Source organism: Protopterus annectens, chromosome 10.part0, assembly GCF_019279795.1.
Source record: "Protopterus annectens isolate FY-2018-M chromosome 10.part0, PAN1.0, whole genome shotgun sequence".
NCBI classification, from domain to species: domain Eukaryota; kingdom Metazoa; phylum Chordata; order Ceratodontiformes; family Protopteridae; genus Protopterus; species Protopterus annectens.
In genome coordinates, this window is record NC_056744.1 from 1824328760 (window position 1) to 1824351014 (window position 22255).

The following is a 22255-nucleotide window of genomic DNA, read 5'->3' on the forward strand; positions in this document are numbered from 1 at the left end:
GTATGCTGCACTCTGTTGGGGGGTGGGACCATGGTATGCTGCACTATGTTGGGGGTGGGGTGGGACCATGGCATGTTGTGCTCTTTGGAGTGGGAGACCATAACATGCTGCGCTCGAGTGCAGCAGTATTTGGAAATATGTGCAGCAGACTGAGTATGATGTGTTACAAGGGGTTTCCATGGCAACCATCTGACTAATCTTTTGTGCGGGCATAGTGTTGCTGTGAGAGGGTGAGGATAAAGGTAGGGAAACCAGAGAGGTTTTGAGAGATGCAAAATGGGCATGTTGTCCAGAGCATGAAACTCCCTTTCTACAGCTGTGATGACAAAAATAATGACATTCTACTAAAGCATGAGGTGGTTGGAGATGAAAAGGTGGAGAGTAGGGGAAAGCAGATATAAAACAAAGTGAAAGTCTACTGGAAAGAGGGTCATTCAGACTGGATGACCAATAAGCTAGGTCAAGTAAGTCCAAGGTTACAGTCACATTTACTGCCCAGGTGAAGTCTGAAGGTGATTACAAAGCCTTGTTTGGAGGGTATAATGGTACAGAGCATGCAGTACTGTTATATGATAGCTCAGGTTTGTGCTGCGAGGATTGTGAGAAGGGTAGTTAGCTGTGAGGATTGTGAGAAAGGTGGTTAGCAGTGTGGATTGTGAGGAGGGTGGTTAGCTGTGAGGATTGTGAGAAGTATGCTTAGCACATGGAAAGCGTATAGGACGCTAAGCAGCAGCAAAGTGTGGACTGCAGCTGTTCCATTAGAGGTGGGCATAAAAACCTTGGGTCCTGAACAGCATACAAAGCCTCTGATTGTTTTTGGAATGACAGCCTTCATGCTGACATCAGACACGAGTGCATTGGCCAGGACGACTTCAGATAGTTTTGGAGATTTTGCAACCAAAACTGGTGACTGATTCCAAGAGGTTATAAATAAGTGAGAAGCAATCCAGGGCAGATTGCTTTATCCCCAGATGGCACACACATTGTTTTGATAATATAAAGTTACAGATTCAAGTTTGACAATCAGCCGTGAACAGAGTTTGCTCTCAAAAAGAGCTGTGTCTGGTCATCAGTATACTGTGTTAAGCTAGCAACATTGTAGTGTTATCATATACCATTCGAATATATAGAAGTAGGCCAAGCAAGAACCCATTTGAAAGAACACCAGAGGGGCTGGCGGAAGTCTGTTTCTCAGATATGCATGACTTCTGCCCACTAAAGTACAACTTTTGGATAAAGTGAATTGGTCTGGCAGGACAGGAGACTCTAATATGATCATCTACATCCTATCCTGAAGGTTGATTTACGTGTCCTGGCTACATGACAAGTATACATTTAGAATAATTGTACTATACTTACAGATTAATGATATGCTTCTACATTAATTGTCATTTTCAGTGTCACTTGCATCCATTAACAATTTCTAAAATTCTGCCAAACCAGGTGGAAGTGGATGCAGCCACTCCAGACCTGGAGTGCATTCAAACTCGAATCGTCTAAGTCATTTCATGGAGCAAGAGAATACGCAGCTCCACAGAACGAGGTGATATGGAGTTATTTTTTATTGGAGTTGGGTATCTTACCTTATAGGAATGTTCAGCTATCTTCCTTTCATTCGTTTTTGTTGTGAAGAAATGGATGTACTGAGTAAATTCAGCCCTAAAGAAAGAAAATACTAAATTAATAAAAAATAGTTAAAACAGTCAGCCTTTGCTCACACTCTTAGTGCATTCTGCAGTTTTAGGAATAGAGAAACCTCTCTCTGTGTCTCTATGTGCCTGTCTATCTACCCATCTATCTATCTATCTATCTATCTATCTATCTATCTATCTATCTATCTACCTACCTACCTGTCTATCTATCTACCCATATATCTATCTATCTATCTGTCTGCGTATTGCTTTAGAGTGAGTGGTTGGTGTAGTTGGTAGAACAATGTTGTGAAAGTGCTACTGGGTGAGGAGCATGTGAAAGGGGTTACAGATGCCTGCTATACACGAGTACATGTATGTGTGTTAAACAAGTTTTGGGGCATGAATGACAAAGAGGTGTTGGCAGCTTGCCCCACATATTATAAAGGTGTGCAGTGTGTGTTTGTGTTTTGCATTGTATGGGCATATTAAAATGGTTGAGTTTTCTAGGAGTGTGGGGTACTTTGTGTTGGTGGGTGTGTGTTTGTGCATGTCCATGTGTGTCAAATGGTTTGTCATTTTGATTAATGGACAAGCTGAGGACTGTGCTGTGATAATTTGCTTTTTCATCTACACATTCCTTGAGGAATCTGTTTTTGCGATTCAAGACCTAATCCATGTGTCCAGGTGTGTGTCTGTGTGGTGTACATGCATACAGTAAGAACAAGGGATTATTAGTGACCAGAAAAGAAGTAATGAAGAGGGGACTGAGGAATTAATGAGTATGTCCAGCATATAGTAAAGATGAAGTGTCTTCCCGATTATGGCTTGTGGTGCTTGTGACCTCCTGAGGCGACTGTTTTATCACTCCATAGTATTCGCTGACAGAATGCATATGGGCAGCTCCAGTAATTCTAATGTAGGAAGAAGCCATATAATTATAGGTTTGTTAGTCTCACACCCGGTCTACAAAAGGTTCCAAAATGCTTCTGCATGAAGGCTGGTCGAGTACTTCAGTGCTAATTTCTTGGATGCATTTACACAGCATGGCTTCACTCAGCAGAGGCCATTTGCATCCATTCTGGCTCAGTTTTATGACTGACTCACAACTGATGTGGACAAGACAAATTTATCAATGTGGAATATCCACTGTGCCACACAGGAGGTTGGAAGATAAAAGTACTGTGACTGGGGTCCCCAAATGGTGAGGTGGGTTGTAATCTAGCAGGTGAGAAGCAGAGGATGGTTGAAATGGAGCTTGGGTGGCATATGGTTAGTATTAAGAGGCATTATCACTCTATGGAAGGTGGCTGGGATGCTTCTAGACCATACCATACAGTAGGCAGTGGCCTTAAGCATGCCACTAGCACATTGGTGAGGAGGACTATTCACCTTTGTACACATCAGCCACAGAGTTAATTCCAGTATAATGACTGTTTTCTAGCTTCTACACTGTGCAGCACCCCCATAATAACTCTGATATGTACCCCTGCCCAGTGAAGGGTAGAGGCAGGACCTATCCCCTGCTGGTAGTGGTAGGCTGGAAGAATGGGAAGAACTATAGGCTGCAAGGAAATGATGTCAGCAGGGGCAGAATAGGCAGGACCATAGGCTGAGTGGGAATGATGTCAGCAGGGGCAGAATTGGCAAGGCCATAGGCTGAGAGTGAATGATGTCAGCAGGGGCAGAATGGGCAGGGCCATAGGTAGAGAGGGAATGGTGTCAGCAGGGGCAGAATGGGCAGGGCGATAGAGAGGGAATGGTGTCAGCAGGGGCAGAATGGGCAGGGCCATAGACTGAGAGGGAATGATGTCAGCAGGGGATCCTAAAAGTACAGATCAAATGGAGTCAGAAGGAACAAGAAGTTGGGGCACAGGTGAAGGGGGATCCACAGAGAAAAAAGGAAATTCTGAGGTTAACCTTTCATTATATAGGGCACTGGTAAGCCCATATCTGGAATACTGGGTGCATTTTTAAGGTGCATGACATGAAGAGTGGATCCCAGAGATACTGAGGTCACCCTTCCACCATGCAAGATACTGGTAATGTCACATCTGGTGTACAGGGTAGAGTTCTGGGGATATATATAATGTGGAGTACAGCCCTGAGATACAGAGGTCATCCTTTCACTGTATAACACACTGATAAGGTCACATATGGGGTAGGTGGTAAAATTCTGAGGTATATATTATGAGGACTGGATCCCAGACATATTGAGATCACCATTCTACTGTACAAGATGCTTATAAGACTACATTTGGGGTACAGGGTACAGTTTTGAATGTTATATCATCAGGAGTGTATCCCAGGGATACTGAGGTTACCCTTGTATTGTACAGAATATTTGTAGGGTGACATCTGGGATACAGGGTACAGTTCTGGGGTACATATCATGAGGAGTGGATCCCAGACATACTCAGTCACCTTACTGTTGTACAAGGCACTGGTAAAGCCACACCTGGAGTACTGAGAAACGTTCTGGGGGTGCATAACATGAGGGCAGCATATGTTGGTTCAGTTATCCTATTTCAGGGAGCTGGGACATTGTGCATGTCTGTGTTATCCTAACTTGAGGACATAGGACAGTGTGCATGTCTGTGGTATCCTAACTCGAGAACATGGGACAGTGTGCATGTCTGTGTTATCCTAACTTGGGGACATGGGACAGTGTGCATGTCTCTGTTATCCTAACTCGAGGACATGGGACAGTTTGCATGTCTGTGATATTCTAACTCAATGACATGGGACAGTGTGCATGTCTGCATTATCCTAACATGAGAACATGGGACAGTGTGCATGTCTGTGTTATCCTAACACGAGGACATGGGATAGTGTGCATGTCTGTGTTATCCTAACACGAGGACATAGGACAGTGTGCATGTCTGTGTTATACTAACTCAAGGACATGGGACAGTGTGCATGTCTGTGTTATCCTAACTCGAGGACATGGGACAGTGTGCATGTCTGTGTTATCCTAACTCGAGGACATGGGACAGTGTGAATGTCTGTGTTATCCTAACTCGGGGACATGGGACAGTGTGCATGTCTGTGGTAGCCTAACTCGAGGACATAGGACAGTGTGCATGGCTGTGGTATCCTAACTCGAGGACATGGGACAGTGGGCATGTCTGTGTTATCTTGACATGAGGACATAGGACAGTGTGCATGTCTGTGTTATCCTAACATGAGGACATGGGACGGTGTGCATGTCTGTGTTATCCTAACTCAAGGACATGGGACAGTGTGCATGTCTGTGTTATCCTAACTCAAGGACATGGGACATTGTCCATGTCTATGTTATCCTAACTCAAGGACATGGGACAGTGTGCATGTCTGTGTTATCCTAACACGAGGACATGGGAAAGTGTGCATGTCTGTGTTATCCTAACATGAGGACATGGGACAGTGTGCATGTCTGTGTTATCCTAACATGAGGACATGGGATAGTGTGCATGTCTATGGTATCCTATCTTGGGGATATGGGATAGTGTGCATGTCTGTATTATCTTAACTTGGGGACATGGGATAGTGTACATGTCTGTGGTATCCTAACTCAAGGACATGAGATAGTAGGCAGGTATGAGAAATTCTAATGTTATCCTAATTCAAGGACACAGGATAGTGGGTAGGTCTGGCTATCCTGACTTAGGGTCATGGGGTAGTGTGTAGGTCTGATATGTCTTAATTTAGGGACATGGGTCAGTTTGTAGGTCTGGTTATCCTAATTTGAGGACAATGGACAGCACACAAGGTCTGGTCATCATAATTCAAGGACATGTCACAACCTGCAGGTACAGGTATTTGTATACTAATTTACACACATGGGATAACGTAATGTACATGTTTTTGTGTCCTACATGAGGGATATGAAACAGTAATCAGGTAAAAAAAACAGTAAAAATAATTAACAATTATAGGACAGTATAGAGGTACAGGTCCTAGATAACATTCAAATACAATCTGTGTATCTGAGCTCAGATACAAGAGCAGAATGCAGGTACATGTCTGTTTATCTCAAATAAGGGACACGGGATAGCACAGAAATGTAATTAGCGCTTTCTATTGGATCATCCTAGGACCATCTGGTACCCATTTCATACACTTAACTTTGTCTTCAGACAATCTACATTACATCATTCTTTGCTAAAGAGATGCTTTGCCTGCCTCATTAAACACTGATAAAGTGAATCTGGGGGTCCCTGCTGTCTCCAGTCCCAGAATTAATATTTAGTACTTTTCTTGAAACTGCATTGTTGATTAATTTTGAAAGACTGATAATCTGTACAATGCAGTCATCTGACCTAAATACCTTTGAACTATGCTGTGGAATTTATGGATTACGCAGGCACCCCTTCTGAGAACTAAGCCGCTGTTTAGTCCTATTACCTGAGATGTAGTTATTGTTTGCTAGTCACTTTTTGTGATACAAAGTGCTCTCACTTGTCCTTCTATCGCGTCATTAGTGTTCTGATTTACCCTTCCATCATGACATTCGTGTTCTGACTTACCCTTCCATCATGACATTAGTGTTCTGACTTACCCTTCTATCACATTAGTGTTCTGACTTACCCTTCTATCATGACATTAGTGTTCTGACTTACCCTTCTATCACGTTAGTGTTCTGACTTACCCTTCTATCATGACATTAGTGTTCTGACATACCCTTCAGTCATGACATTAGTGTTCTGACTTACCCTTCAATCATGACGTTAGTGTTCTGACTTACCCTTCAGTCATGACATTCGTGTTCTGACTTACCCTTCTATCATGACATTAGTGTTCTGACTTACCCTTCAGTCATGACATTAGTGTTCTGACTTACCCTTCTATCATGACATTAGTGTTCTGACTAACTCTTCTGTCATGACATTAGTGTTCTGACTTACCCTTCTATCATGACATTAGTGTTCTGACTTACTCTTCTATCATGACATTAGTGTTCTGACTTACCCTTCTATCATGACATTAGTGTTCTGACTTACCCTTCAGTCATGACATTAGTGTTCTGACTTACCCTTCAGTCATGACATTAGTGTTCTGACTTACCCTTCTATCACGTTAGTGTTCTGACTTACCCTTCTATCATGACATTAGTGTTCTGACTTATCTTCAGTCATGACATTAGTGTTCTGACTTACCCTTCAGTCATGACATTCGTGTTCTGACTTACCCTTCTATCACGTTAGTGTTCTGACTTACCCTTCTATCATGACATTAGTGTTCTGACTTACCCTTCTATCATGACATTAGTGTTCTGACTTACCCTTCAGTCATGACATTAGTGTTCTGACTTACCCTTCTATCATGACATTAGTGTTCTGACTTACTCTTCTACCATGACATTAGTGTTCTGACTTACTCTTCTACCATGACATTAGTGTTCTGACTTACTCTTCTATCATGACATTAGTGTTCTGACTTACCCTTCAGTCATGACATTAGTGTTCTGACTTACCCTTCAGTCATGACATTCGTGTTCTGACTTACCCTTCAGTCATGACATTCGTGTTCTGACTTACCCTTCTATCATGACATTAATGGCATAGAGCACAGGTAGTTCCTGGGTGTGCATATTATCTTCCAACGTATCATTTTCATTATCACTAATGTGGAAACAAAGTATTCAGTGTTAATATTGCAGCTTATTAAATGGCAACACGTTTATATACAGACATCATCTCTCTCTCTCTCTCTCTCTCTCTCTCTCTCTCTTTGTCTGTGTCTCTGTTATTCCTGACTGGAAGAAGGAAGCCTGATTAGCTATTAAATTTGTATATATGAATAGTTTTCAGTCTCAGTTTCAGTCTGCAAAATTAATAAATGTAAATAATCACCCTGGGCTGTACATTACATTATTTGAAGTTTAGGAATACAGGGTTCCTTAGCTGGTAACTGAACACCTTGGCTTACTGCTGTGGACTGTACTAATGTTTTTTTATCATGCATCTAGCCATGTTTTAATGCTATTACAAAGTAACTGTTGCAGTGTTTAGTAATACATTGTAGTTTAAGTTCATAGGTTCATAGGTAGGTACTAGGCTATCGGCCCTAGGGCCTATACAAGCCTAGCCAAAAAGGTACCCTGGCTTTCGCCACCCAAGAAAATTATTTTCCTGTGCCCCTGTCGAGCAGTCACAGAAGTGATCCCCGGGGTGAATTTCCTAATTCCCATCCAGTCATCACGATTTTTCTTGGAGTGCTAATGAGGAGCTTTGTTTGACATAAATAAGTAGTTTGTTCCAGAGTATAGGAAGTCTCTGGGACAAGAATCTATCCCTCCAGTATGGTCTGTTTATTGTAGTGACAAGGTTTAGGTCCCTAGAGTGTGTAGCTCAAAGGGATTGGGATTTCTTCAAATGGATCATGTCCAACAGCTCTGGGTTTTACATAGCTTTGTATGTTAAGCAAAGATTGCCTCCGAGTAGGCGATATGCGATGGAGTAAAGCTGGAGTTTTTTTTAGATGGTCTGCATAGGGCATCTGTTTGAGGCCAGTAATCCTCTTTGTGAGGCAGTTCTTCGGCCTTTCCAGTTGTTGTAGATGTCTTGTGAGGTACATACCAAAAGGGGCATTGTACTCTATAATGGGTCTAATGAGTGATGAGTAGAGAGGAACAATGACCTATTTTTTCCTGGATGAGAAACCTTTTGTGATGAGGTGTGCCATGTAGAAGGATTTCCTGACTACTGTGGCAATGTGATTATCAAAGGAGAGACTACTATCCACCTGTGTCCCAAGGTCTCTTATCACACTTTTGGTGTTAAGTAGACTACCACCTACATGATAGCTCATGGATACAGAGTTTTTACCAAAGGGAATCACAATACACTTTTTGACATTGAGCTTGAGGCCATGGCTTTGACACCAGGCAACTGTCTCAGTGAGGCCCTTTTGTAGGATGTCCACATCGTTAGGAGTTTTGATTATGGCTCCTAGTTTGCAGTCATCTGTGAGCTTCATTAGCCAAAGACCTTCTGTGTTAGCCTGTACATCAGAAAAGTAGATACCAAACAGGAGAGGACCCAGTACTGAACCTTGTGGTACTCCACTTGTCACTGGTCTGAAGTTGGATTTGGAGTCTGCTACTTTCACAGTGTGGGTTCTGAAAGTGAGCCAGTTGGCAAGCCATCTTGTGACAGGGATTTATACCTAGTTTAGTGAGTTTATGTATAATTCCAGAGTGGGGGATGGTGTCAAAAACCTTGGCAAGATCTAGATAGGCAGTGGGAACCACCTTACCCTCATCTAAGGCTTTGGTGACTGCTTCAAAGAAGTCAGTCAGGTTTAGGAGACATGATCTGCCTTTTACAAACCTGAGCTGGGTGGGGTCTAGAGTTTGGACATTACCAATATCTTTGTTTATGAGTTCCATGATGATACATTCCATGGCCTTGCAGACCAGGCTCGTTAGGGTAATGAGGCAGTAGTTCCTGGGGTCCGTGGTGGCTCCCCCTTTGTGGAGTGGGATAACCATCGCTGTGTGCCATTCAGTAGGCACAAAGCCTGAGGTGAGGCTATGATTGAACATGGTGCTTAGGTGGGGTGCCAGTTCATTCTGTAGTTCATGTAGAACGCAGCCTGGGATGCTGTCTGGTAATATGGATGCTGTGTTCTCGGCTTTGGAGAGTGTGGTTTTTACCTGAGCAGCCATGATTACAGGAACTTTGAATTCTTCCAGTATAAAGATGGGCCCTTTAGGGGGTGAGAGGGGGGTAAAGTTAGCACTGAACCTATCCGCCAGGATGTTGGCAATATCAGTTGGTTCTGTATATTTAGTGCCATTATGCTGTAACTCAGAGCAGATCTGAGAGTTGCCTTTGAGATTTTTGACATAGCTACAGAATGCTTTGTGGTTGTCTTTAGAATCAGTGGCAATTTTGTCTCCATAACTAGCTTTCGAGGATTTTATGAGGGATCTCAGCTTCTTACTGAGGCTGACCAGGGAGTTCCTCCAGTCATGAGATTTTACTCTTTTTTGCAACAGTTTCTTTCTTCTTTTGTAGAGTTTGTTTGTGGCAGAAGACCACCAGATTGTCTTCCTTTTTTTGGAGGATAGCATCTTAGTTCTGTTAGGGATAGCATGATCCATGCACTCGTGTAAGTGCTTATAAAGTGCATTTGTGCAGGATTCAGCAGTCGTACCTCTATTGTCCGTCAGCATGGATGTCGTGAAGTTTGCCACTTCTGTCTTAAGAAGCGTGAAGTTGGCTTTGAGAATTTTTTTACGGTGGTTTCCCTAATTGGGGTGGGGGGTGTGGATGTCTAGGCTGATTAGCTTGTGGTCAGAACTGACCAATGAGGAATTGACCTCTGGTGTGGAATACCGGTTGCCCATGTTGGTAATGACCAGGTCTGCCCCTGGTGGGGGTGTGGATAAGTTGATCCAAGGCGTTGGAATTTATGAATTCCAGAAAACATTGAACAAAAGAATTGGTACGAGTAGTTTTCCCAGTTAATGTTGGGGTAGTTAAAATTGCCCATTATTAGGGTGTTGGGTTGTACCCTAATATTTTCCAGTATATCAAGAAATGAAGAGTGGGAATCCTGGAGTATGGTGGGGGATCTGTAGCAAGTTACAATTTGGATTGCAGTCTTGCCCAGAGTTAGTTGCACTTGGATAATCTCAGATGCATTATGCTGAGCAACTAGCCTGGAGTTGTGGATATCCTTAATGAATATGGACTTGCCTCCACCTTTAGTGTTTTGGTCCAGATTAGGTGGCAGAAGGGTGTGGTATGAATTATAGCCAGGTAATGCAGGGGTGCTCTCTGGAGCCTTGAACCAGGTCTGTCACTGCACAGATGTCGATGTTCTCCATTTTAAGGAGTGCCTCGGGTGAATGCATTTTGAGGTTTAGACTTCTAGCATTGAGTAGCATTACCCTCAGATTTTGCTTGCTTATACCTGTTATGGTGGTGAAGTTGTCATTTAAACCTTGCCTAAAAAAGGCACTATAGGGATGGCAAGAGTTTAGCCAGTATCTGGAATTCCAAGGGCAAGAGGTGCAGGCCATGTCTGGCAAAGCATTGTGGTCTGTCGATCATGTCATCCCAGGCAGACAGATACTGGATCCCCTTAGAATGACACCAATAGCTTAGCCAGCTGTTGAACTCAATCATTTTGTCCTTGTACTGTGGTATCATTCTGGGTGATGGCAGGATGCTACTCAGGGCTTGGGTCATAGCCCTGAGTAGCATCCTACCATCACCCAGAATGATTTAAGTGCTGCAGTTTTCACACCCCCAGGTGCAGGCTGTTACACACACACACACACACACACACACACACACACACACACACACACACACACACACACACACACTTGAAAGTGGGACTGTGTGTATCAGATGTCCGGCCAGGTGAAATGGGGGTTGGGTGTGGGGCATGGAACCTAACAGGTAAGGATCTACTTTTTGTTTTCAGACTGGGGGGAGGATGAGTCAGCTGGTTACTACCACGTGGCTAAAGTCAGAGGAAAGGGATCACCCTTTTATCTTGAACTTGCCATGCATGCACATATTAGGACGTATGTGCAACTACATCCATGCTTTCTGTGATGTCATAGTACATGTGACCTGCAAACAGGATGCTGAACTGGCCCAATATAAAGGGCTCACTCAGTGTGGCCACTCAGGCCATATGGTCATTAGTGAAGTCCATGGAAGGGACACAAAGCAAGTCATTCCTGAGAGTCTGGATATATATCCCCAGCTTGCCCTCTCAAGGAATGACCAAGGTGTTGTAATAGGACTTCAAGGAATATTAGGTGACAAGCCCACTTCAAGCAGTAAAGACTCCTTAAAAAACAGAAACGGGAATGCAGTTATTCAATATAGTGACTCCACGAACTGAACAGCTGTAGCGACCGAAGACTGACTGCTCGTAATTTCAGACGCAAACAACAATTAGTAAAACAGTACTATTCCGATCTAGTTCACTTTTGTAGATTTAATCACCCTTTTAAGAAGAAACCATTAAAAAAAAGGTTTCATTAAAGGATCTGTATGCTTTTTAATAGCATTTAGATGATGCAGGCTGTGGTACAATATCACGTCTAGCCACCAGATGGCAGAAAGACATATTGCAAGCTTATTTTTGGCCATGTTTTTAACAGTTTTAGTTCATTTTAATTGTACCAGTTATCCATTTCATTAAAACATCAACAAAACTGTTTTCTTTTCTATATAAAATTAGATCCATATTCCCCCCACTCCCATTTAGCAGATCTGTGTCAGTGGTCATTAATTTTAACATATTCTTTGGGTTATAATGGCATGTATGCATTTGTTTCTTTCTTGGTTTTAATTTCAGTCAAAGTTGTCTATATTCTAAAAGGGCTTCTACTTTTGCCTGTATCTCAGTTATACTTCCTGAAAGTCTTTCTAGTTCTGCTTTTACATAAGGCAGTAGGTCATATATTATGTGTGCTACTTAAATTTTAAAAGTATTTTAGTACAAATGGAACAGGTTTATTTAGCAATCCAGACTGTTTACTGGCTCAACTTTTTTCTTGAACAAACACAGTAAGCCATGGTTTTTAGAAAGGTGTCCCACTCACTCACCATGAACATGGCCATCTTTGCACTCACAGAAAGATATCTTATTCTTGGTCTGATCTACCGCTGATGTTTCCTGCTAGTGGAAGCCTTAGCAGAGCAGGCCCTTCCGCTGATGTATCATGCTAATGGAAGCCTTAGCAGAGTGGGCCCTACCACTGATTTTTCCTGCTAGTGGAAGCCTTAGCAGAGCAGGCCTTACCACTGATGTATCATGCTAATGGAAACCTTAGCAGAGTGGGCCCTACTGCTGATGTTTCATGTTAGTGGAAGCCTTAGCAGAGTGGGCCCTACCGCTGATGTTTCATGCTACTGGAAGCCTTAGTAAAGTGGCCCCTGCTGCTGATGTTTCATGCTAGTGGAAGCCTTAGTTGAGTGGGCCCTACTCCTGATGTTTCTTGCTAATGGAAGCCTTAGCAGAGCTGGCCCTACCGCTGATGTTTCATGGTGGTGGAAGCCTTAGCAGAGCAGGTCCTACTGCTGATGTTTCATGGTATTGGAAGCCTTAGCAGAGCAGGCCCTACCACTGATGTTTCATGGTATTGGAAGCCTTAGCAGAGCAGGCCCTACCACTGATGTTTCCTGCTACTGTAAACTTTAGCAGAACAGGCCCTACCACTGATGTTTCATGGTAGTGGAAGCCTTAGCAGAGCAAGCCCTACTGCTGATGCTTCCTGCTACTGTAAGCTTTAGCAGAGCAGGCCCTACCGCTGATGTTTCATGGTAGTGGAAGCCTTAGCAGAGCAGGCCCTACTGTTGATGTTTCCTGCTACTGTAAGCTTTAGCAGAGCAGGTCCTACCACTGATGTTTCATGCTAATGGAAGCCTTAGCAGAATGTGCCCTTCCACTGATGTTTCCTGCTACTGTAAGCTTTAGCAGAGCACTACCTCTCAACCTCTTAGAGCAAAAAATCTGGACAAACCCTAAAATGATGGGGGGACAAATAGGGACAGATTTTATATATTGCTCTTATAACTTAGAAAGTTGATATAATAATAGATTTTGCATTATCATTAATTTTTTGAAGGATGTGTAGTCTTAAAATCAAATGTTTGTCATTATTTAATGACTTCAATCCTCAACTATTTGCCACGAAAGTACAGATTTTAAGAGGAACACACCAAAAATATGAGGCAAAAATCTGGACATTCTGCGAAAATCTGTACAGTTGAGAGGTGCTGATGTTTCATGCTAATGGAAGCCTTAGCAGAGCAGGCCCTACAGCTGATGTTTCATGCTACTGGAAGCCTTAGCAGAGTGAGCCCTACTGCTGATGTTTCATGCTGCTGGAAGCCTTAGCAGTGTGGGCCCTACTGCTGATGTTTCATGCTACTGGAAGCCTTAACAGAGTGGGCCCTACTGCTGATGTTTCATGCTAATTGAAGCCTTAGCAGAGTGAGCCCTACTGCTGATGTTTCATGCTGCTGGAAGCCTTAGCAGTGTGGGCCCTACTGCTGATGTTTCATGCTACTGGAAGCCTTAGCAGAGTGAGCCCTACTGCTGATGTTTCATGCTGCTGGAAGCCTTAGCAGAGTGAGCCCTACTGCTGATGTTTCATGCTGCTGGAAGCCTTAGCAGAGCAGGCCCTACAGCTGATGTTTCATGCTACTGGAAGCCTTAGCAGAGTGAGCCCTACTGCTGATGTTTCATGCTGCTGGAAGCCTTAGCAGTGTGGGCCCTACTGCTGATGTTTCATGCTAATTGAAGCCTTAGCAGAGTGAGCCCTACAGCTGATGTTTCATGCTACTGGAAGCCTTAACAGAGTGGGCCCTACTGCTGATGTTTCACGCTGCTGGAAGCCTTAGCAGTGTGGGCCCTACTGCTGATGTTTCATGCTACTGGAAGCCTTAACAGAGTGGGCCCTACTGCTGATGTTTCATGCTAATTGAAGCCTTAGCAGAGCAGGCCCTACAGCTGATGTTTCATGCTACTGGAAGCCTTAACAGAGTGGGCCCTACTGCTGATGTTTCATGCTGCTGGAAGCCTTAGCAGAGTGAGCCCTACTGCTGATGTTTCATGCTGCTGGAAGCCTTAGCAGAGTGGGCCCTACTGCTGATGTTTCATGCTAATTGAAGCCTTAACAGAGTGGGCCCTACTGCTGATGTTTCATGCTAATTGAAGCCTTAGCAGAGCAGGTGTTCCCACTTGCAAAGCTGCATGCTAATGAGCAGCACCAGGACAGCAGCTAATGCTAGTTAGCCTTATCCTCTCCTGTAGAAATGCCAGAGAGAGAATTCCTCAGTGGTGTAACCTCTACTGTTGGAGGAAAAAGCAAACATCAACAAGTAGTGGTAATCAACGATTTTCTCCTGTGGAAGCAGCTGCAATGCATGTACGTTCAGCAAGGATACTTTAGGGTGGGGTGTAAAAGTGTGTGTGTGTGTGTGTGTGTGTGTGTGTGTGTGTGTGTGTGTGTGTATATATATATATATATATATATATATATATATATATATATATATATATATGGGTCTACTTTGTTTCATTGAATTTCATTTCACTGAATTTCATTTCACCCTAACCACATTGCTGAAAACACAAATTATGAAAACTAATTTCACTGAATCTCATTTGACTGAATAGAACTTAGTATATATGGCACTGTGTAGAGTACTGTAAGGCAAGAAAAAGGTATATGCTCTTTTCCCCACTGTAGTGCGATCCTGGAGTTAGTATATATAGTTAGGGGGTGCGGGGGGCATACCCTGTTTGTTTTATATTGTATTTTACCAAAAACTTCAAAACAATACATTTTAAACAATAGACATTCATACTTGCAACACCAGTGACTAACTCTCTCCAAAAGACAATATGTACTCAAACTAAATTGGGGTGGGAGGCTACACCCCCATCCCCCAATGTAGGGGGCTGTGCCCCCCCGCCCACACTCCCTAACTTTATATACTAACTCATGGCAACTCCTTGGCAATTAATTGGATTGTGCATTCATTGAATTATCAACAGTGCTCCTAGCTGCTTGGGTTGGTTTTGTATATATAAATATTTGTGTGTGTGTGTGTGTGTGTGTGTGTGTGTGTGTGTGTGTGTGTGTATATATATATATATATATATATATATATATATATATATATATATATATATATATATATATATGTATATATGTGTGTGTGTATATATATATATATATATATGTGTGTGTATATGTATCTATATATATATATATATATATATATATATATATATATATATATATATATATATATTTATTTATGTTACAAAATATGCACAGACAAGGCTCCAGGTTCTCCAACAACTTTAATATGAACAGACACAAGCACTTTCACGAGATGCTTTTTCAGGTGTATATCACATTCAATCAGAAAACCCTTCTTACACCCTTCAAATAAAGTCATGTGACCTTTTCAAAATATATTTAAAGGTATATATATTTCATAAGCACATAAGCCTGTTTTCATAATATATAATAAAACATTCACAATGTATAATAATAAAAGCAGGAGCAACAACATTCAATAATAAAAAATATAAAATAAGACTATAATAATATGATAGGATACTGGCATTAGTAATCACAGGCCTCTACCTACGTAGTGGTCTGCTTTTTAAGATGGATCTCATGGGCACATGATGATTTAGTCCATGCCCTGTATTTGCCCTTAACCTAACTATCCATTCTGTCTCTAAACTTTCAGTTCATCCCCTTATATCCCATCCTCTTGGGTTATCAAAACAGCTACCTATAACCTGAAATTTTAAATTATGCATATCATTGGTCTCACTAATGTGCTTAGCTAATGCATTAAAACTACTTATTTTCTTAATGTGATAAACATGCTCCCTGATTTTATCTTTTAATTGTCTGTCTGTCTTGCCAATATAAAATTTGTGGCAGAGCTGACACATGGCCAAGTATACATCATGTTCACTATCACACATAGCAGTGATCCTAAAATTAAAAACTTCTCCTGTGCCTGGATGTTTAAATTTTGTCTCATCCTTCAGATAAACACACATCTGACATCTCCCACAGGGCTTAGTTCCCTCTTGGCCTACCATATAATTGCCATCTCTCGTGTGGCAAAGTCGTCTTTTCAGAGACTTTTTTTTGTCTTATGTTTCTGTATCACTCCAGCATCTGTTAGCGTGGAGGATATGGTCAGCAGACCATGTTGTTTTGCCAAGGATGGCCTGCACCTGCCCTCCTAGACTTTCGGATATTGGCTAAACCTTTTCCCCTCCACTTAGAGCCTTTTGTAAGCGATGCCAAAAGGACAAAACTACCAACATAGTGAACAAGTTTCCAAGCAGCCTTAAGTTGTTACTGGCCTGTACTAGGAGCCTAAACAAAAAATTCCACACCTTTCAAGCCCTCTTCACTCTGGAGAATGTAGACATCTGTGCTGTGACTGACACTTGGTTTAAAGCCATAGAAAGTACTCCGGCAGTGCAAGGCTACAGTGCTTTCCACGCCTTTAGACCAAAAACAGCACAGACCAGGGTCAAAGGTGGAGGTGTCTTGCTCTATGTTAGTAACAAACACACCTCCAGGCTAGTTAAACAGCATATGATACCATGGAGTTCATCCATGTGCAAGTCACCATAGACAAGGTCCCTCACCATATCATGGCTAGCTACAAGTCACCATAGACAAGGTCCCTCACCATGTCATGGCTAGCTACAAGTCACCACAGACAAGGTCCCTCACCATGTCATGGCTAGCTACAAGTCACCATAGACAAGGTCCCTCACCATGTCATGGCTAGCTACAAGTCACCATAGACAAGGTCCCTCACCATGTCATGGCTAGCTACAAGTCACCATAGACAAGGTCCCTCGCCATATCATGGCTAGCTACAAGTCACCATAGACAAGGTCCCTCACCATGTCATGGCTAGCTACAAGTCACCATAGACAAGGTCCCTCACCATGTCATGGCTAGCTACAAGTCACCATAGACAAGGTCCCTCACCATGTCATGGCTAGCTACAAGTCACCATAGACAAGGTCCCTCACCATGTCATGGCTAGCTACAAGTCACCATAGACAAGGTCCCTCACCATGTCATGGCTAGCTACAAGTCACTATAGACAAGGTCCCTCACCATGTCATGGCTAGCTACAAGTCACCATAGACAAGGTCCCTCACCATATCATGGCTAGCTACAAGTCACCATAGACAAGGTCCCTCACCATATCATGGCTAGCTACAAGTCACCATAGACAAGGTCCCTCACCATATCATGGCTAGCTGCAAGTCAACATAGACAAGGTCCCTCACCATGTCATGGCTAGTTACAAGTCACCATAGACAAGGTCCCTCACCATATCATGGCTAGCTACAAGTCACCATAGACAAGGTCCCTCACCATATCATGGCTAGCTACAAGTCACTATAGACAAGGTCCCTCACCATATCATGGCTAGCTACAAGTCACCATAGACAAGGTCCCTCACCATGTCATGGCTAGCTACAAGTCACCATAGACAAGGTCCCTCACCATGTCATGGCTATCTACAAGTCACCATAGACAAGGTCCCTCACCATATCATGGCTAGCTACAAGTCACCATAGACAAGGTCCCTCACCATGTCATGGCTAGCTACAAGTCACTATAGACAAGGTCCCTCACCATGTCATGGCTAGCTACAAGTCACCATAGACAAGGTCCCTCACCATATCATGGCTAGCTACAAGTCACCATAGGCAAGGTCCCTCACCATGTCATGGCTATCTACAAGTCACCATAGACAAGGTCCCTCACCATATCATGGCTAGCTACAAGTCACCATAGACAAGGTCCCTCACCATGTCATGGCTATCTACAAGTCACCATAGATAAGGTCCCTCACCATATCATGGCTAGCTACAAGTCACAATAGACAAGGTCCCTCACCATATCATGGCTAGCTATAGGTCACCATCTATGACCCTAGAGTCTCACAACTCTTACCTAAACCTACTGGAGTCACTCAGCATCCAACCAACCACCCTATTCATGGGTGACTTAATTACCCCTTTATAAACTGGGAAACTTACACTGCCTCAAACTCACAGGCATAATGCTTCCTGGACTTTTTTTAGCACAAACACCCTGGAACAGATAGTGCACACTCTATCCAGAAGATCAAACATGCTGGATCTGGTACTCATCAACATGGGATAGTGTTGAACCCCCCCCACCCGGTGTCACAAAGCTATCTCCTTTGAAGTAAAAATCAACCCAGAAAACCCAGCTAAACCAGTAACAGTTAACTATTTTAAGACAGCCTACATCCATTTAAGTGATAATTTGTGAAAAATTCAAGGCACCCCCAACCCTGAGACCACAGGGATTTCAGCCCCCCCATGTAGAAACATTCTAATTTCTACCCTTCAGGTCTGTAAAAACACTCCACTCTAAATTGTAATTCTAGCCCTTCCAGTCTCTAAAGAAACATTTATCCATCTTTTTTGGTATGTGATACATCCCCACTACCCTCCCAGTCTGTCCCTGAGTCAACATTAGCTGACACAATCACTTTCAGCCTTAGACGTTTGAGTCACCCCCTGGTACACATTCTGGTTTCTACACTTAACGTCTGTAAAACACTCCACACTAAAGTAATTCCAACCCTTCCAGTCTCTAAAGAAACATGTATCCATCTTTTTTTTGGTATGTGATATATCCCCACTACCCTCCCAGACTGTCTCTGACTCAACAATAGTTGACTCACTTTCTCTCAGCCCTCAGACAAGGTATTTCTTAGGGCATTCAACTGGTAAAATTAAAAAGGACTTTCACTCCTATAAAAAATAAAAAAAGCATTGGTAACAAAAGAAAGACTAACATTATAGATGTGACGTCTGAGCAAAATAAAAATTGGTAACAAATGAAAGACTAACATTATAGATGTGACCTCTGAGCAACTGATAGTTTATTTTTCAATTGCACATACCTTGATTGGCTTATCCTGCTCCATTCGCCTTACGGGCTCACTCCACTCCCCTCTCCCCAATTGTCACCCACTCCCTACATACTCTGAATTTATAGGTAACCTCCTTTACTAAGACCCTCCAATCATCCATCAGCACCATCTACACACACCCTTTAACTTTCCACCACTCCAGCCCACCTACCTGTTCAATATCCACACCCATATCTCCTACTCACACAATTCACACCGTCACCAAATATAAATACCTCCTCTAACTGCACAACATCACTCCTACTATGTCTCATTACCCCCAGTCTCATCTCCACTATACCCTCCTGGGATTCACCTCCCTATTCAGCTGCTTCTCCATAGCTACCATCAGCACCTCTTATCTCTTCACAATCACTCACTGTATCCACCCTAAATCTCCCACTCTAACCCACAACATTACTATCACCCCCACTCATGCAAGCATATACTCCACCATATACACCCAACCCACCATATACCATACCCCTCCCATGTACCACTACTATCCTTCTAAAAAGCAACCAAGTCTACAATTTCACTACCTAATCATCCAATACCTAACAACAATCACCTGTATAACTACCCAGCTACTACTAGGAGGAGACATTCACCCCAACCCTGGGCCAGCAACCTCTGCTAATAAGCCATGCACCCATCACTATCCAGCTAAATACAAACCCACCGACTTACTGATACTAGATATGAATACCCGCAGTGTCATGAATAAAATAGAAGACCTTCACGCTGCCATCTCCTTATATAACCCTGATATTATTCTCATCACAGAGACGTGGCTTAAACCACATATTAAAGATAATTCCATCACCCCACCTGGGTATAACATTCTCAGGGCAGACCGGCTACATAAAAGAGATATGGCTTGAACCACACATTAAAAATAATTCCATCACCCCACCTGGGTATAACATTCTCAGGGCAGACCGACTATATAAAAGAGACGTGCCTTAAACCACATATTAAAGATAATTCCATCACCCCACCTAGGTATAACATTCTTAGGGCTGACCGGCTACATAAAAGAGACGTGGCTTAAACCACATATTAAACATAATTCCATCACCCCACCTGGGTATAATATTCTCAGGGCAGACTGGCTACATAAAAAAGATGTGGCTTAAACCACGTATTAGAGATAATTCCATCACCCCACCTGGGTATAACATTCTCAGGGCTGACCAGCTACATAAAAGGGACGTGCCTTAAACCACATATTAAAGATAATTCCATCACCCCACCTGGGTATAACATTCTCAGGGCAGACCGGCTACATAAAAGAGATATGGCTTGAACCACACATTAAAAATAATTCCATCACCCCACCTGGGTATAACATTCTCAGGGCAGACCGACTATATAAAAGAGATGTGCCTTAAACCACATATTAAAGATAATTCCATCACCCCACCTGGGTATAACATTCTTAGGGCTGACCGGCTACATAAAAGAGACGTGGCTTAAACCACATATTAAACATAATTCCATCACCCCACCTGGGTATAACATTCTCAGGGCAGACCGCTACATAAAAAATATGTGGCTTAAACCACATATTAAAAATAATTCCATCACCCCACCTGGGTATAACATTCTTAGGGCAGGACCGGCTGCATAAAAGAGACGTGGCTTAAACCACATATTAAAGATAATTCCATCACCCCACCTGGGGTATAACACTCTTAGGGCAGACCGGCTACATAAAAGAGACGTGGCTTAAACCACATATTAAAGATAATTCCATCACCCCACCTGGGTATAACGTTCTCAGGGCTGACCGGCTAAATAAAAGAGACGTGGCTTAAACCACATACTAAAGATAATTCCATCACCCCACCTGGGTAAAACATTCTCAGGGCAGACCGGCTACATAAAAGAGAAGTGGCTTAAACCACATATTAAAGATAATTCCATCACCCCACCTGGGTATAACATTCTCAGGGCTGACCGGCTACATAAAAGAGACGTGGCTTAAACCACATATTAAAGATAATTCCATCACCCCACCTGGGTATAACATTCTCAGGGCAGACTGGCTACATAAAAGAGACGTGGCTTAAACCACATATTAAAGATAATTCCATCACCCCACCTGGGTATAACATTCTCAGGGCTCACCGGCTACATAAAAGAGACGTGGCTTAAACCACATATTAAACATAATTCCATCACCTCACCTGGGTATAATATTCTCAGGGCAGACTGGCTACATAAAAAAGATGTGGCTTAAACCACGTATTAGAGATAATTCCATCACCCCACCTGGGTATAACATTCTCAGGGCTGACCAGCTACATAAAAGAGACGTGCCTTAAACCACATATTAAAGATAATTCCATCACCCCACCTGGGTATAACATTCTCAGGGCAGACCAGCTACATAAAAGAGATATGGCTTGAACCACACATTAAAAATAATTCCATCACCCCACCTGGGTATAACATTCTCAGGGCAGACCGACTATATAAAAGAGATGTGCCTTAAACCACATATTAAAGATAATTCCATCACCCCACCTGGGTATAACATTCTTAGGGCTGACCGGCTACATAAAAGAGACGTGGCTTAAACCACATATTAAACATAATTCCATCACCCCACCTGGGTATAACATTCTCAGGGCAGACCGGCTACATAAAAGAGACGTGGCTTAAACCACATATTAAAGATAATTCCATCACCCCACCTGGGGTATAACACTCTTAGGGCAGACCGGCTACATAAAAGAGACGTGGCTTAAACCACATATTAAAGATAATTCCATCACCCCACCTGGGTATAACGTTCTCAGGACTGACCGGCTACATAAAAGAGACGTGGCTTAAACCACATATTAAAGATAATTCCATCACCCCACCTGGGTAAAACATTCTCAGGGCAGACCGGCTACATAAAAGAGAAGTGGCTTAAACCACATATTAAAGATAATTCCATCACCCCACCTGGGTATAACATTCTCAGGGCTGACCGGCTACATAAAAGAGACGTGGCTTAAACCACATATTAAAGATAATTCCATCACCCCACCTGGGTATAACATTCTCAGGGCAGACTGGCTACATAAAAGAGACGTGGCTTAAACCACATATTAAAGATAATTCCATCACCCCACCTGGGTATAACAT

General features: G+C 42.8%; 1 protein-coding gene across 1 annotated transcript in view; it reads right to left on the reverse strand.

The window, feature by feature from the left end:
• ITGAL (integrin subunit alpha L) overlaps window positions 1-22255 on the reverse strand; it is a 1030513-nt gene that overhangs the window by 41962 nt on the left and 966296 nt on the right. The window contains exons 23-24 of the mRNA XM_044086682.1: window positions 7151-7234; window positions 1584-1659 (exon numbers count right to left, since the gene is read on the reverse strand). Coding sequence (XP_043942617.1) covers window positions 1584-1659; window positions 7151-7234 — 160 coding nt within the window. The remainder of the gene's footprint in view (window positions 1-1583; window positions 1660-7150; window positions 7235-22255) is intronic.